General features: G+C 42.6%; 3 protein-coding genes across 5 annotated transcripts in view; 2 read left to right on the forward strand and 1 right to left on the reverse strand.

Moving 5' to 3' along the window:
- The window catches only part of LOC117231751, a 201725-nt gene that overhangs the window by 46112 nt on the left and 138205 nt on the right, over window positions 1-17408 (forward strand). The gene's annotated exons all lie outside the window — the stretch shown is intronic.
- On the reverse strand, window positions 3407-7423 carry LOC117231752. Of its 2 annotated transcripts, XM_033490463.1 has the most exons (3): window positions 7019-7422; window positions 6306-6488; window positions 3407-4818 (listed from the first exon to the last, which is right to left on the reverse strand). In XM_033490463.1, the coding sequence occupies exons 1-3, from the start codon at window positions 7253-7255 to the stop codon at window positions 4768-4770; spliced, it is 471 nt and encodes a 156-aa protein (XP_033346354.1). In that variant the 5' UTR covers window positions 7256-7422; the 3' UTR covers window positions 3407-4767. The 2 variants fall into 2 exon arrangements, with proteins under 2 accessions (XP_033346354.1, XP_033346353.1); XM_033490462.1 differs by lacking the exon at window positions 3407-4818 and having other exon boundaries at window positions 6219-6488; window positions 7019-7423.
- Window positions 4965-5915, forward strand: LOC117231755. The gene is made up of 2 exons (XM_033490467.1): window positions 4965-5337; window positions 5419-5915. The coding sequence occupies exons 1-2, from the start codon at window positions 5158-5160 to the stop codon at window positions 5701-5703; spliced, it is 465 nt and encodes a 154-aa protein (XP_033346358.1). The 5' UTR covers window positions 4965-5157; the 3' UTR covers window positions 5704-5915.

Raw genomic sequence — 17408 nt, forward strand, 5'->3', positions numbered from 1 at the left:
CCTGTTTCAACGTCGGCCTCGTTCAGACGACTCAACCTACCCTTAAGTGAGAAGACGCGTGGGATGCGATCAATTCTTGCACGATTCGATCAATGTTCTTCGGATGTGGGTCTTAGGCTATGCTTACAGAAGATGCATTTCCTTACAAACGTTGGAACAATAAATACATGCACATTTATATAGATGTTCCTGAAAGTATTTGCACATTCGGTGCAATCAGATCAAAGGATCGATCATATTTCGATCGCTCTGAGCTCTCGACATTGAGCAAATTTAAAGCGAAGTACTTGGCTCAGGTGTTTCTGCAGGTCCAATATTTCTCAGTCTTTAATTACTGATTTTTTTTATCAATATCTAAAATAAAAGACGAGTCAAAAAAATTAGATTAGCCGGGACGAGATTCTTCGAACGCTTCGGAACATTCGTAGCTTTAGACTTGCAAGTCCGAGTCTCAAGAACCGAGCTTCGCGTTTATTTCGTAATCGACGCGAACTTGTCGTCGTGTATCATAAATCCGACTAACGTGTTCCGATGGCCTGGTTACCCATATACAGCGTATACGGTTGACGTTTGAACGCGACGCAAGGCGATGGCGATACGAGGCGATTTTGTTTCGGTTTTTCGCGACAGCGGTGGCGCGGATCCGGGACGATTCGGTCGATTAGCGTGCATGGATCTAAAAAGCGGCGCGTCCGCGGGGTAATCGTCGCGGTTAGAATCTGCAACGAGCACGGATGGCGAGTCGAGTCGCGTATTTATCCAAATTGTAATATTGACGCGAAGTGGACAGATATTTTGGAAAGGGTGAAAGCGAGTTTCACAGAGCGCGTCCGCGTCCACGTTCGAATCGATTTTCTAGTCAATGCCAGAGAGCGGACCGGCAACAATGCTCCGATTTTCGGGATCTCGCTAGCATAAATAGCAAATAGCGAAGGTCCTGTAGGTGTATGTGGTTCACGTTGGACCAGCGAACGAACTATCCCAGCGTGCTCTCTCTCCGGCTCGCTCTGTACGTACGTGTACGTTGTACACCGAGTACCGACAACAATGAGGCAGAGACAAAGGCCAGGTACAATGCTGATGTTGAACTCGACTGATTTCGACGATTTTTGGCCTTTGCATGTGCATCGCGCGTTACTCGACAATGATTCCCGCATACGTAATCATCGCTATGGGCAGGGAAGGTTGGTACACTCGCGAAGCAGTGGCTCTCACATTGCGCCCTCTTTTTCCCTCCGCGTGGATTCAACCTTGCCGAAACCGGCGAAGCCGAAGCCTGGTCCCGTTCCCGCCACCGTCCATCCGGGGCTTTTCAATGCTCTTCTCTAACGCCGACGCGTTAATCTAACAATGACGCGACGCCATCGCGATTCCGCGAGCCGTTTATCGGTTTAAATACCAGCACAGGCTGGGTAATAATAATTGTAAGCGATAGCCGATTTATGCCCGCAATCAGCCGTGTTTCTAGCGGCCCGCTACAATCGATCTAATCAATGGCATTAATGCCAAACCGGCCTGGCTATTTAAATGTGAAACTGATAATTACGCGGGCACCGCTGCTTAATATTCTGCGCTCGTTCCAACGTTTACTGGATCATTAGCTACGTTCCATGGAGAAGAGCATCGATCGAAGGATACCCACCGATATCCGATGAAATCATCCTACGCTTAGTCATTCTTTTACGAGTGCACCTCATCTAAAACGAAGAGCATAATCGCCGGCCAACTTTGGTATTCGTTTGATCCAGTTCGCAACGCTACGAATCCGTTTCATAGAGAGGAAACCATATCTCGAGTCAACTGTGAAACCTGGAGAGAACGTTGGATCTTTGGAAGAGCGGCTTAGCTCCGTTCTTTCGCGAGGGTTTTTCGTGAATCGCGAGCGAAGGGGGGCCGATCGATTGAGCACCCCTGACCGCACCTGAATAGATACATTGTGCCGGGGCAGCCTATTGACGGGCGATTGTTCCCTCAACAATAACAACAATATCTGAATAGTCGTCGTGCACATCTCTCGCGCGCGTTGCACGCACCCACGCACGCACTCGCGCTTACACGCGTACATGCGTGCGCGCACATCCCTTTGCACGGCCCTCGCACGCTCGCGTCGCGCATCCCTTCACACGCTCGCACGCACGTCTCTTTACGTTACACCATCGCAGTTACACTCTTGTCGTTGCGATAGAGAATTTCTCGCGTTCTGCAGGCACGTGTAAATAGTTGGCGGACACGAAAGGGACGCGCTCGCGCGTTAGATCTTGGAGATCGCGGCTTGAATCCATCGTAACATCGTATTTGCGATAGGCTCGCTTTACAAGAGAGAATACAGCGACGTGGAAAAGTTTCAGACCAGATAGATTCCTTACTTTATATTTGAAAAGCGATCTATTTTAAAGAATTTTAAACAACTAGTATTATCGTAGCTTGTGTAACATTATTCGTGCATTATACTATTTCTTTTATTCGTCACCTTTATTATTATTATTATTATTATTATTGCTTGATAAATTCTTTTAGATATCGCTTTTTGAATACTCTAGTTGGATAACAGGTTCAAAAATTCGCTCTGGCTGGAAACTGAAGCGCGCCACTGTATTCTCTTGTTACAAGAGCGAAATTTCATCATCATTTACGAATCGATGTTGAAAATTTCTACTTGTGATCTTCTAATAAAATTACATAATATATAGTTTTGCTAGACCGATAAAAGTTTAATCGAAGTTTCACATTTTTTAAATTTATAAAATAGACATTATACGAAGGGAGAGATTCAGCGATGAATCCATTTACAGATTTCGTTTTGAACTTTACCAACACTGTTTCATTGCGGTGTTAATGAATTTTCAAAATGTTTTGTATAATGCGCATAATACACTCGTAAAAGGTTCTACAAGTTTTCAGTAGTTTCGTTACAGCCGCTTTAGGGCTTTACAAAAGTTTGTAAATGGAAATTCTGTAAAAAAACTAGTAGAATCTGTGAAAGAGCGTAATATCGTGTCAAACGAATTCTCAACGTTACGCGGACGACTAACACGATTCTGGATATTGAAGGAAAGATCGTGAAAATCTAAATGATTCCGTGAATGCATAAAACTTCATAATCGACTCTAGGAATTGCGGACAACAGATAGTGCCATTAATCAAGTTGAATGAAAAAAGCAGGTCAGCAGTAATTCTCTGAGAATTAGGAGATTTCAAGCTAAGTTTGTTCATGATTGAACCGTGATTAAGATTAATAATAGTCGTTCTTTGTAATCAACCTATCGGTATCTTCCATAAAACAATCAGATTAAATAACTTTTACGCAATTGTTGCATATTGCATTCAGATTTTCTTCTACTTTCTTCTTAACTCCGTAACGATTGGTTTCTCTGAAATGTTAAGCAATTAAGAGTTCGATGACATGCACGTTGGCTTTGATTTATTTATAAAAAATACATGAATATAGAAGAGAGAAAGATGCATAAATACAGAAGAGTAGAAGATTCATTAAGAGTTATATGATAATGAATGAAAATCGTATGGTTAATGAGTATTAGTTAAATAATTGAGCGTAACATAGCGTCGTTATGAAATATTGTTTATTACCCGCTTATAAACAATGGTCAGTAAAGACTCTAGCGAAATGGCTTTGGTACAATTACAATACTCTGTGAACGCACATTACATTTATCGTGAAAATGTATAAGCCAATTATAATTATAGCGCATTGGTCGATTGTTCGTAATATTATAATAGGTCGCTATGTCGTTGCGCACAAAGAGGTGCTCTATACTTAATAGAATGCTTATTAATAATTCTACCTGTGAAAAAGTCACAGCTAGTATTATCAACTTAACGTTGATTAATGTGCGACCATTGATTAAGAAAATTGGCATTTTTCGTGCTTTAGCGGCGATAAAGGTTTCATAAAATAGGGGAAACTCTTAAACGTAATCAAGTAAATTCAAGCGTTTTCAAATATTCTTCCACGATGTTCTTAATAATATAAACTTTCCTTTGCAACGTATAGGTGTAACATTCTCCCGTACGTTTTGTAAAAAAGAATTGCAATTGTTGGTTATTCTTAGAATCGCCCGGCAACGACGTTCTTAAAATACCTAATAGTAAACAATCTTTCAGACGAGCCATTTACTGCGTATGCATCAATTGCATAGCGAGAGGGCCCGTACTGTTTCTCTAGTGTAGTTAAATATATTATAAAAAAATATGAGAAATGTATTACGCGGCCCGTTACCGACTATCGTGTAATCGACGCAAATGTAATCTTCAGACACACGGCTAATTAATATAAGTCGTGAAATGAAAATTGGCACAATTGTCTCGTACGATTAACTAAAGCCTGTGTGTCATCAAAGAACAAAACTCGCAAAATTTTTCAATAAACCTCTATCGTTCGTATCTGACGATCAATCATCCAGTCAACACGATACAGGCACATGAAAAAAAAAAAAAAAAAAAAAAGAAAAAACTGGAATATTCAATACAGAAATTCGTATCGCTTTTCGAACTTCAATTTCTTAATTGTTAAATAGTACGGGGTAGAATTTTCGTGTACTTAACGACGAATACGCGATCACCTTTTCTTTTTCATTAAGAAGCATGCACTTTATCGCGCATCTATTCACTAGTTTTCGTTAGTTTTGTTCATTAGACTATTTCCAAGCCGGCTGCCGCTTGTCTATCTAGTATCACAGTCTGTTGTCGTAACGCCGTTCTCCTTGTCGGTGATCTTGAATGTCGGTGATCTTGAACATCGATAAAAGTCTAAAACAGGTATGGCGATGGTTCGCAAAAACCACAATCTTGACAAGTTTTCTGGAAAAATAAAAATTTGAAATTTAAAATCCGCGGTACGTGAGTGGAGAGTTTGAAATTTGAAAATTCCCATTTGAAAATGCCGATGATGTTAATATGGAACAAAGTTGAAAATTTGATATTTAAATATTTGAAAATTTGAATATTCGAGATTCGAAGGTTTAAAATTCGCAGCTTGAAATCGGAAAAATTTAACGGTTTCCACGCCTTCTGCGATGTTATGTGTGATCATCAGCGAGCGACTTGTCTCTAGTTTGTTTTCATCAGGATTTTTTCGACACGCACAAAATGGCCGAGTCCTAACGCAAAGGAAGACGACCGATCGAGCCTGTCGAGTTCATGAAAATTTATTTCCTTCCTTTGCCTCTATCTCCTTCGATCGTTCGATTCCTATCACTGAAGCATATCGCACAGCGAGAAAAATTGATAATGCAGAACTATTTAGCGGCACGTTATCGCCGAGTTCACAACAGAATCAAAGATGTTGGAATATCGGATCTCGGAGGCAAATTTTCCAAAGTACGTTGAACGAACAAATGGGATTTTAATTCTTCCACTAGCAAATCTTCTAATTTTCGTCGATTGTTTCACGATTTTTAGGCCGTCAAAGAAATCAGAATATTATCGTTGTTGCACCGTTTTCCACAATCACTGAGCAAAGTCTCCTTTGTCGGCGCAACAATCGCGGCATTTCCTGACAACCATTACTGGCGAAAATCTCGTCCGTTTAGGTTTTGGACAGTCTGTTTAATCGTCTGTTTACCAGTGATTTATCAGTATCAAGCAACGAAACCAGAGAAGCTAGAAATCCTTAGACGAAACTTAGAGGCATCGGCGGAGAGCGATAGAACCGAAGAGGAAGGAGGAAATATTCCACGTGGGTAGAAAGTAATTGGAATGGAAATATTCTCGGAGACGAATAGACTGGAAGAAGGATAGACGAATTATTACGTTTAATTAGAGCAAAGGACTTGAAGGAGACTCCAAATTAGTTAGGATAATTCTGCATATCGAAATACGTTATTTATATCCGTAATAGTAACTGAAATTCGAAGAAATAACAAGAAATCAGGTTAGTTTGTGAATAGTTAGAGAAATAATTGTGTATCGTGTAACGTAATTGAGTTTAGTGTATGTTTCGATACGAGACGTCCGTTAAATTGTTGTTAGTATTAAACTTGACATTATAGGAAAAAAAGTATTTTGATTTGAATTTTTCATTTGTTTTGAAGTATTTTCCCGTGCGTTGCCATGTAAATTAAAAAGTCATAGGATTCGCAGCAATAAGGAAGGCAGTAAGAAAAAACGCAAAAATTTATTATAACGAATATTAGTTGACTATGAATTTATTTATAGTACATGTCAAAAAATTATTCGATTTTGATTCACTTTCATTTGATTGTGGTCGGTTGAAATTACTGGAAAGTAGAACTGCCGACCTTATTGCAGCAGTAGTCATTTTCAGTTGATAAAATTGGCAAACTCACTGTTGGATAATCTTTCGTTGGTTCCTGTTCTCCGACAAAACGATAGTACACCGATCTATTTTCTATGAAACTTTTGTAATCGTAACGAGGCGTCGTTGGGACTCTCATTTGCCAGAATGGTTCTCTGAGATTCGCACCCAAATTTAATATATCTCGTTCTCTATAAAAGATACGAATCGGAGCCTGAAAACGAAATCGAAATTTTCAATTTTCATCTTTCTTTATTATTTTTATATTATTATTATTATTTTTTTTTTAATATGATTTTATGGTATTATAGCTTTCCTGATTGTTAACGTTTTTCACAGTTAACCTTTGTGATGCTACACAGTTAGACAAATAGAGATATGTTTCGCATTTAAAGAAATATTTACAATAGATATCATATAAATAGAGTTAGAAATATGTTTCAGCCTCTAAGTATGTATTATAACATGTTCTTTACTTTGAATTATGTGCATTTTGTACACACTCTACACATTTAAATGTCCTATATGACCTCACTGTTTATTTATCACTATGCTTGGAATTATCATACATTTATGAGAAATTTAAAGACGCAAGAAGACATAGAATTCGTTCAATATATAAAAATATTTACATAAAATATCCAAATTAGATGAAAGAAGTGGCTGAGTAGCTCTTTTAACCGTGTGCTCAAAGAAATGTAAATTTGCGTGAATATTCTGTTTTCTTATTATCAATTCGTATACCTCTTCTTCTTCTGGCGTTTCTGGTCTGGAAGAATCTGATGTTTGATCCGGTGTGGACGATTCATTGGAAGGTACTAAACTGCAGATTCCACTTGATTCGCTCGCGGTACTCGGCGATATCGGTCCACTAATACCATTCAAAGTTCTCAAACCCTGTTCATATAAATCTTTCGCCCCCACAGAGGTGAAATGGTCAGCTTCCAAACCAGACAGAGGCAGAGCTATAGATAGTGCCATTTTTCACTTCCTCCTTTGATTAGCTTCGAAAATCTTCTTGATTCACTTCAATTATAATGAACTTTCGATTGCTGGAAACCGTCACGACGTTGATCGACAACTAACTGAACGTTTAGTAGATTCTTCTTCGTCTACAATGTTCTTTATTCAATACGTGTGTGTATTCTCTATAATATATTGTACGTGTATACATTACAATGAAATAGTGTGCGAAAGTAAACATGACCTTTCTGATCTTCGGTGGGAATTAGTAATGTATGTCTAATTATAGATAATAATATAGCTGAGTACCGTGTGTTTCTTTGTTATTAATTCTGTTTAATAGACGTTAGTGTATATGATCTTTTACATTGGAATCTTAATATATGAAGAGTTTATTCTTCTATTCCAGAGTTTATACTCTTCGTCGAATGTCCATTTCATTTGCTTGTGTAAATAGTATTTAAAACATTTTTTGGTAGAGTTTATTCCATAACTTAGCATTATTCCTTAATTTTATAGGATGGCACGGTAAAGATGTGGTTATCTTTTACCGACAAAATGCTGATCCTTCGTCGGTAACAATCTGCAGTTTCAGCTATTACCGACGTTAGTTTATTTCTGCTCGTTGTACCAAGAGTGGTAATATGGGAAAGCGTTTCTTTACCGACAGTTGTACATTGGTATAAAAATCGGAGAATAATATCATTCTTCCGTTAAAATATTTCATTTAAATAATGTACTACAATCCAAAATCAAGAATAGGTTGTTCAGAATATTGAATTTTATTTGGAATTTTATAATTTTGACCGACAAATTGGCTAACTCGTCGGTATCATCAATTTTGAACTCGTCCTTTTTGTATATCGGTAATGCAGATTCCTTTGTTTCTCATCCCTTGCCCTTTTAGAAACTGTATTTTACTCATTAGCTACTAGAGGGCTACTGGGATGAAACGTTCCATCCTGATGTTACTTTTTTATTAGTTTATTAATAAAAAATAAATTATATCCATTTTATTGACATTAGAGCTTCGTATGATAATTTATAGTAAAATATTTAAGCTATTTTCACAACGTAGAAGTAAAAAATTAATGTATGGTTTTCTCGCTAGTGATCGTTAGAAAGCGCAATTCCTATATAAGGATGGTTCATAGAGTATAATTCCGTGGTCCGGAGCTACTCAGGGATGCTTGCGAAAGAAAGAATCTCCAAACCTTAGAAGGTGGTTTCATTTTCAGGGCTCTGTGATTATCCTTTCCAGTTTGGGCGCCACCATTTCTACCTGACTACCATCAACCTCTGTTTTCAGACAAAAGGGATGAATGCGAGGGGGTGATGCAAATGCCAGAAACGAAGAGTGCTATCCAGTTTGGTTATAAGTATATTCCTCGAGCACTTTCTGAAATAGGTGCAGCAGAAAACGCCTCGTAGGTCCGAGTCCATACAACCAAATCTCTGAAAGGGGTAGAGAAATAACATACTTATCAAAAATCCTAGAAAGGGTTGTATATTCATGTACGAAGGTCGATTTTCCCCAGTTGAACGAAAGAAAGTCGTCCCGCCAGTATATCTTGAGATACTATATCTGTGTAAACTCCAAACTAAGAATTGATCGTCATAGTAAACTGGGAAAAGAAGTAACTTTCAAAACTGTAGTAGTTTGCCGTCAAACAATGACCACATTTTTTATATTTCTCCGGTCGTTTATTTTTTTTATTGCATATGTTACAAATTTCGAAAAATTCTCCTATCCGTGTACATATTATACAAAGTATAGCGAAATTACATTTTCCTGCAGTACCGACTTGGGACATCGCGTGGGTGTTTCTCGAATGCGCCACTAGAGCATCCGAATGCTTATGCACTTGCAATTCTATTCATTTCTAAATTTCATCATAATTTGCCACAAGATTATTCAAAATGTCTGTCAACCAAACAAAATACCAATACATTTGACAAATGATAGAGCAAAGATTACAAATTGGATACAGATATTTCTCCTTATGGAATTATACTAATTTACCAAATATCTCGGGGACTTTCGATATTTATTCCAACACGCTGGTCCGCGTATCGTTATTCACATATCAACGCGAGTCATTTGGAGCAACGTGATTTCCACATATGTCACGCTGGCATAATTATTACGCACGTTACTTTCCGTTCGTACATAATGGCATGTTCCTTGTACCGGCTTGACCACGTATACCGGGTGTCTGGGTTCGCGCGCGGAACTCCGCGACCCATCCGGTGGCCTTAGCAACGCACATGCGCCCTTCTTGGACTCTCGTCTCTCCAGTTTCTCTCTCCGGATGGTTGGGGATTGGCCCGGAGTAACACCCCCTCATAATGGGTTCACCCATCCGCGCTGAGCGCGGGAGAGCAGCCGGGAAAGAGACGGAAAGAGGGTTGAAGAGTGTCAGAAGGAGAGGAAACTGGACGAGGAAGCGAGAGAGCGTGAGGATGAAAGACAGGGAGAGACGAGAGGGAAGAGGGCAACGGAAGCCATATTGATTTCCCTATGTTTCCCCGTATTGTTACTATAGCGCCCGGTGAGGGCGCGAGGAGAAGGTAGGTACCACCCTCGTCAACCATCCCGCGCCAACCACCCCTCGACAACCACCCCGTGCAGCCAGCCAGCTCGTGTTCCGTTCTTCCAACCGATGGTCGTCCCGATGAGAGAGAGACTATGTCGGTGGACGAGGATTCCCTTCCCGTCTTTCGTTTCTTTCTCCCGTGTTCACGTTTGCACGCGGCCTTCTGTCTCGCCCACGAGATTTTCTACGCTAGTTTTCTTTTTGTTTCGGTATCGGTTGTTGTTATCGTTGCTCTTGTCACTCCGATTCACGACTTTGTGACTTTTAGAACGCGAATCCTTCGGGCGTTCTGGCACGAATATGGTGGACACGAGAATGTTTTCTACGATTTTTCGTATCCTCGACGTCGGATTGTTTTATTTCAGTTCCTAGGTCTTTTCCTTCAAGTACACGTAACATGGCAAAGCTTAGCACGATACGATAATGAATATAATACGCGCGAACGTTTCCGTTTCGTTTATTGCCAACAGCCGTGTTTAGAGGGTGAAGTATCGTTATTTTTAAACCAGTGGAGAAATATTAACAATCTGCCAGGCGATCCGAGACAGTATAGCCGTTCCTTGTTGTTGAGGTTGACTGATAGAGGAACGCGTGGCTGAATTTGTAATAGAAAAATATATGGATGTAAGTATAAGTGTAAGGGCAGGTATAGTGTATTATAGTATCTCTCAGTATTACATTACAATAGAATATGATAGGGAGTACGTTCATACATTTACAGCAAAGGATATTACCAAAACAGGTAACGTTGGTGTGTAACTCTGGCTGGAGGTTACAAGAAACAGCGATAAAAATCGACTTATAGCTCTTTTGTATCTGAACCTTGTAACCCAAAACAACATTCGTATTCAAGGGCACAATAACATGGACCTTTCCTTTCTTGATTTTTTTGCTTCGCCGGATTCTATTTTCTTCGTCACAGCCGGTATCCAAGTCATGCGTATACAAAAGAAAAGATGTAAAGTTTTTCTTAAAGTAATTACTTCAACATTTATCGATCCGAGTGTTCCGTCATCTTCATTTCGATTAAAATTTTCGTACTTTCGACGAATATAACGAAACCTGAAATGAAAACTATAGATCTAGAAAAGTTGTTGTACCAGTGAATCGTCTGAAACAACATTTTAGTGCAAGATACTTATACATAAGAATGTTTAGTACAAGAAAATTGGTACGTCAATGGGTTACAGAAGACAAATAGAAGTAGCACGCGTGATAACGATCTTTACGACAGCGTAATCGTGTCGCCCGATGAGCATACAGCATCCCCTTCTTTCCAACTTTACCTGGTAAATTCGGAAAGCCATAAATGTATCTCGATGTCGCGATACGCTCATCAACGAGTCGTTCGGTTCACTTGGCTCACGAAACGCGATCCACGCGTCGCTTAATACTTCTCTTAATGTCGAAACACCCCAACGCTTGCACGAAAGGTACGCGCAGCACACCTGGGTGGTCCATGCCCGATATCAGCTGCGAAACTTCCCAGACGTCCCGTTTTTCTACACCGCGTCCTTTGCTCTCCTTCGGGAAACGAAACGAAGGGGAGGTAAAGAGGAAGGACAAACAGAGAGAGAGAGAGAGAGAGAGAGAGAGAGAGAGAGAGAGAGAGAGAGACGGAGATAGTGAACCGTGTGGTTGTTACCTAGTGATGCATGGCTCGGTAATAGCTACAATACAACCAGCTTACAAGAGGGGTTCCGTTTCCATCCCGCTCGGCGACTTGAGATTTATTGCTCCCCGGTGGATTGCGGATTCCCAGATTCTCCGGTTTGCCCTTATAAATGACTCCTATTAATTGACCGTGATGCGGGACAGGAAAACAGTGAAACGGAGAAAATGAAATGGGAATAATCGCGGATGAAAATGAATTATATACATATATATATATATATATAGTCGTTTGGTTATTCGATTTGATGAGAGAAAGAGAGGAATGGGTTAGTAAACGAGAGACGATGGAATCGTTGGTTCTGATCCTGCAGCGATGATTCTCTTGGCGAAGTGTCGTCTCGATGGAGAGAAGCGATTCATCGTGAAACGTAGTCAATTTACCCTGCAAAGTGGCGGACACACGTCGGCGAACCAGGCGACAGGGATTTCGACACGGGTGGGTATTCTGCGTTCGTTTTCTCGGTGCGACGCGGCGCAATCGTGGCCGCCGTCCGGCTTTAAAGTGCCAATCAAGGGATGAAAAAGAGGCGGAAAGGAAGAGAGAGGACGTTCGACGTCTACGAAGCTCGTGCCGCGGCCACGTGTCCGATGTGCGTGAAGAATGAAACCAGACACACCCACCGTGCACGCGAGCGCAGACCCCCGTGACCGTGCGCAGGACCCCATAAATGCGATCTGGCTGGCATTAAAAGCGTGCTAATGCACTTAATGGCGAGTTGCCGTGCGTGCACGAGCCGCTGCGTGAGAACACGCGTGGGCGGGGTAGTTGTCAAAACACACGTGGAAATCGCACGCGTGCCGAGATTTTCGCTCGTTTCTCGTTCATCGAGATCTGTTAGACACGCTACCGTCCATAGGATGCAGGACATTTGAAAATCGCAAAGACAAGACACGACGGGCTCTATTCTTCGTGTTTTATGACGAAGGATCATGAGTGAAATAACAAATCAATTGAAACGAGTTCGTCTGCCTCCATGGTAGATATAGTTAACTCCAATCGAATATGTTTCGTCGAACAAACTAAAATTTGATATTATTACCACGATCCGACGAGACTAATCTCGACGAGCCGTTCTTCGATCGATCTTGCTGTGCAGATCTTTACGAATACGATCTTTTTCGTCTTTTAATTGTCGCAGCTTAATTTAGAATCTTTGCTTATAGACAGAAACGTACACGTACGCGAACCATTCGAAAGCCACTGATATCGCGTTGCCTGCTCAGTAAATTATTTCTCCATCTCGTTTAACGTCGTTCCATATCCAATTCGAATTTTTAACAGTATAATGAGAGAAACGAATAGCAGTGAAGCTATCCGTGGATTTATGAATACAAATTCATAGCATCTCTTATTCAGCGAGGAAGGATCGGTTGTCGTCGGCCAGGCGCAAGGTGTTCCGACTCGTGAAATTTATGTAAAATCATGCGCGGCCCGGTGGCTGCTAGCCATATGTGGATCCGCAGTAACCGCGTAATAACGTAAGATTGAAGGTCGCGGGGTAACAGGCCATCCGGCGCATTCTCATAACATGTAAAACACCAGGATTACGGGATAATAACGAGCCAAGCGTTCGTGTTTGTAAAGTTTAGCAGAAGCAGGACTATACCATAGCATTCGACCGTCTGTGCGGACATTGGATCGAACAAGAGAGACATAGATAGACAGAAAGAGGGAGAGAGAGAAAGAGAGAGAGAGAAAGAGAGAAGTTAACTCGCGTATGTAGGTGGCTGAGATAGTCGGATGGTAATGAAACGCTATGGCGGTGAGATCGTAGGGTGTCGGGCCGCGTAATTTCGCAGTTCCAAGATTTGCACCCGAGTGGACAGTGGGGATCTTCTGTCACGGTACACCCCCCGTGGCTTTAATATCGCTTTATTAACCCACTTTGACCGGGCGATGAGCTTCCTCCCCGAGATCCTCGCGACGGACCCGATCGTAACTCGTGTCGCTCGCGTGGAAAAAACAAGCTTTATTACCGTGAACTGCTGGATATTTTAGTTGATTCTCCTTTATGAGAAAACGGTCTGGTGACCTGCAGTTGCCACTTTTAGATCTGAAATTTTTGGCAGTTGTCTCAAGTCCTCGTTCGCCGTATCGTTGCAAAGGTTTGGATGACTTTGCAGGTAGCTACGAACAATGCAGAGAAACATCTCTTTGAGGACCCTCGCGCTCCAACTCATGGAAACCGACTCGTTAACTTCCGATACGTCTGGCCTCGATGAATATTAATTTTTGCATCTTCGTCAGAGAGACGTCTTGAGCCCTGGGTTCGTTGCCCGTACTCTCGTCTGATCCTCTTTGTGACCGTGACGCGCTTTGTACCGGACACCCCGTAGACACGGTGAAGATGTCGCAAATTGGATCGTGTATATAACCGTCCCGGCGCAATATATCGCCGGGAGATCCGGCAATCCCACGAAACAAGGCTCTTGAATCTCCGTACGCCTGACTTACGCGGGAGCCGGCTTAACGGACCAAGCCGGCTTCGTTTGCACAAACGAAGCCACCAGATGTCGATCTGAATATTTCACCCTACCTCCTTGATAAATATCGCTGCTTTTTAATTTCATTTTTGAAGCACCGTGAACACGACACTTTCAACTTTTCTTGTCTCCGATAGTTGTGTTCGCGTTTCTTTCCGTTTTCATGCCCCGTTGACTCGATCAACGCGGCAAATTCGAACGCAACTTTTCCTCTAGTCGAACAGTTCTCGATACGCTACATTACGCCTACGAATACGTTGTCTCGAAGACACGCGGCTTCTTCTAGTTTCCATTCCCCCCGCGTTGTCTCGTTTGCAGGAAAATTCGAACGGAATTCTTCCTACGTTCAAAGGATTTTCGATCTTCCAGATTTCCGCTTATTCGACGTTTTCCACGAGACATTCCAGGCGGCGTCCAAATGACTCGGGATCAGCGAGCGGCGCCGCCAACGTAGGAAAAAAATGTAAATCTGGCGCAAGCCGGGAGGGGGCACCCTTTTAATCCACGAGGAGAAAGAGAGAGAGAGAGACAGAGAGAGAAAGGAACTCCCTAGTCGATAGGCGGGGGATTATCACGAGGTATCATATGGAGCCTCTCGAAAGTGAACGAGAAAAAGCGTAGGAACGAAGCGAAGCGGATTGAAAGAGAGAGAAAGAGGGACGAAGGAGGAGGGAGCTCGCTGGCAGAGAACCCCATGGTTACCGGCAGACAGAAGTGGGGCTCCCGTGGCGAGAAGCACCGTCAAATCCACCGCAAATGCTCTCGAGTACTTCTTCTTGGTCGGACGTGAGCGCAAGGGCGACCACGAGAGAGCACGTGGTACTTGAACCAGTTGGGGACCACCGAGTGGCTGCCCGAATGTTGCTTGCTTGCGCGTACGATCGGCCAGAGTAACGAGGAAAAAACCGAGCTACCGGAACAGCGAGAAATATATTGCGTTTATTTGTTTTCTTCGTGCCACTTGCTTTTCGTGCGCGACACTCCACGCGATGCCGAGCGACTGGACTCGTAATCGCTTGAAAAACTCGCTATCTCGAATGAACGCGAATTAACGCGAACGACTTCTCCGCGATAAACGATATTCGCTGGCTTTCTGATTACGGATCCGGACCGAATTTAGTTCTAATGCAAGGGAACGCGAGAAGAATAGGTAGCCGATAGTAACACGGTGATACTTGGAACGTTAGCTTGTACTAGATTGGGTTATCGCTGGAGTATCGTTTGGCGAAAACAATTCGAAGAATAGACGAATTGGATAACGTCGGTCCTAAAAGTTGCGGTCCCAATGCAAGGCTGCCCTGTACGTAGCTATATACCGCCAACTTTGACCCTGAAGTTTCGAACAAAGGTATCTCCGTATCCATCGCTAGAAATCGTTCGAATAGAATCGATAAAGTGACACGAATTTGCAACTTGAGAAGTATAGAGAATCGCCGAGCACTCGGCCAGTCGCAACCCTGAGTTGCCCGTTGGCCTCGTTGGTTCACGGAGATACAGCTGTGTCTAAGAGTATGCAAATCGCGCGTACGTACACGAATAAACGATAAACACGGTCGTGCGAAGACTCATATATACGCATCGGCGCGTATCGTTCCAACAGAGTCCGCGAGACTCGGCGAGGGTGAGTCGGGGGTTGGAGCCGGTTTGTAACAAAATCAATAGAGGGGTGGCGCGCGAGAGGACACGCGGCGCAGGGATGGGTGGGTGGAGTGGCGGCGGGAGGAAAGACAGAGAGAGAGAGAGCGAGGGAGAGGCCGTGATAGAGCCTCCACGGGGGTGGTTTTCCAGCGCAAGCGCGTTAAAGCCGAGTTAGATGGTGGAGGGCCAGGGGAGAGAAGACAAAACCACCCCGCCGGCTACTCCCACCCTCTGGATGAGGCGACGGACTGCGATGGAGTGCCTCCTCCTCCTCTTTTCTCCTCCTCTACCTACGGGGCTACTCCACCCCCCGTGTCACTGAAGCTCAGGGGTTGTTTGCCCCTTGGAGTGGTAGGTGCTGCCACCGTGCTTGTGGCGGTCAGTCGACGAACTCGCCAGGTTGGAACGCATATCCCGGGCATTTTATTTCCGCGAGGACTGGAGGATGTGCCCGCGTGCAATCCGACGAGGATAATTCGATTCGAGCGGAGAATCGCGGAAGCTTTGGGTTGAGAGACGGTTGGGAATTCTGCAGGCTTTGATTCGATATTCCATCAAGGAGAAACGGGGTACACTAGGTTAGGAGGGATGATCATTTGGTTTCCGCGTTGTGATACGTTTCTGTGTAGATTTTAAGCTTATCATTGACCCATTAAGAATGCAACGTTCCATTTGCAATTTTATTCGATCAATTTACATCATCAAGTTTGGTTTCTAAGTTTGTAGCTAGGAAATGAAATGCCAAGATTTTTTTGTCGTCGTTACGTCTTCTAGCCAGATTCTACGATTTTATGGAACTTGAAGCAGTTGAAGTATTTGTTATATTATGACAAACCAATGCTTGGTTCTCGAGGGGTAAAATAAATCACGTTAGCATCGTCATGGTTGACGTTTAATCTCAGTGCAATTTACTTTTGTTTCATAAATCAATGAAGTCGAACAAATGGAATTATAAATAAAATTGATGGTTTTATCGCGACGATATGGAACGAAATTTCATCTAAATAGCCTTTAGGAGACGAGTCTATCGCATCTTGTGAATATGAACGTTGGAATCCATAAATTTTACAGGCAATGCGCCTCCGTTTCCGCTATACTTCTCAAAGACAATAACTCTGAGACACCGAGCATTTGGCATCTTTACGTCCCGCTGGAAATGCTATTACACGGTACTAATAAAGTACCATTCTTCCGCCACTCGGTCTATCTCACACCCTTCTCGGCAGATACGCTGGCGCATATTGTCACGCGCTCGCAAGCGTGGCCCTTGCACGCATTATTTCACACGGGGGACCTAGAAAACATATTTACCACCGTCCCGGGGACAAATGCCTTGATTTGTGCCGAAAATCGGCCGAGCCCGAAATCAAGGGTCGCGATAAAAGCATTAGTTGCGCGGCTAAGTGTTTTCCCAACTTGTTCCGACCTTCTCCCTTTTGTACATCCCCTTTCCGTACTTTCTTCCCTGTCGTGACGTTACGTAAACGTTACATCTACGGTATCGACAGCTTGACAACTTTCTTTCACTTTTCTCATCGAGATCGTATGGTCAGAAATTTTCATTTACATCGACGTGTTCGAAAAATTGGCAAGATTGCTGCAATATGGAGGCAAATCCTAATAATTCGAGCGAGCAAATAGAAATCGATTGAAAATTAAATATGATACTTTTTCCTACTAGTACGGGCTACAAAAGACACGCTATAAATTCACAGCCGACTAATTTTCGTAGTAATATACCGTTGGTCGTTCGTATATGAAACTTATGTAGGTTTTAC

This window comes from Bombus vosnesenskii, unplaced genomic scaffold (genome assembly GCF_011952255.1).
Source record: "Bombus vosnesenskii isolate JDL3184/JDL3185 unplaced genomic scaffold, Bvos_JDL3184-5_v1.1 scf7180000013273, whole genome shotgun sequence".
In the NCBI taxonomy this organism is placed as follows: Eukaryota; Metazoa; Arthropoda; class Insecta; order Hymenoptera; family Apidae; genus Bombus; species Bombus vosnesenskii.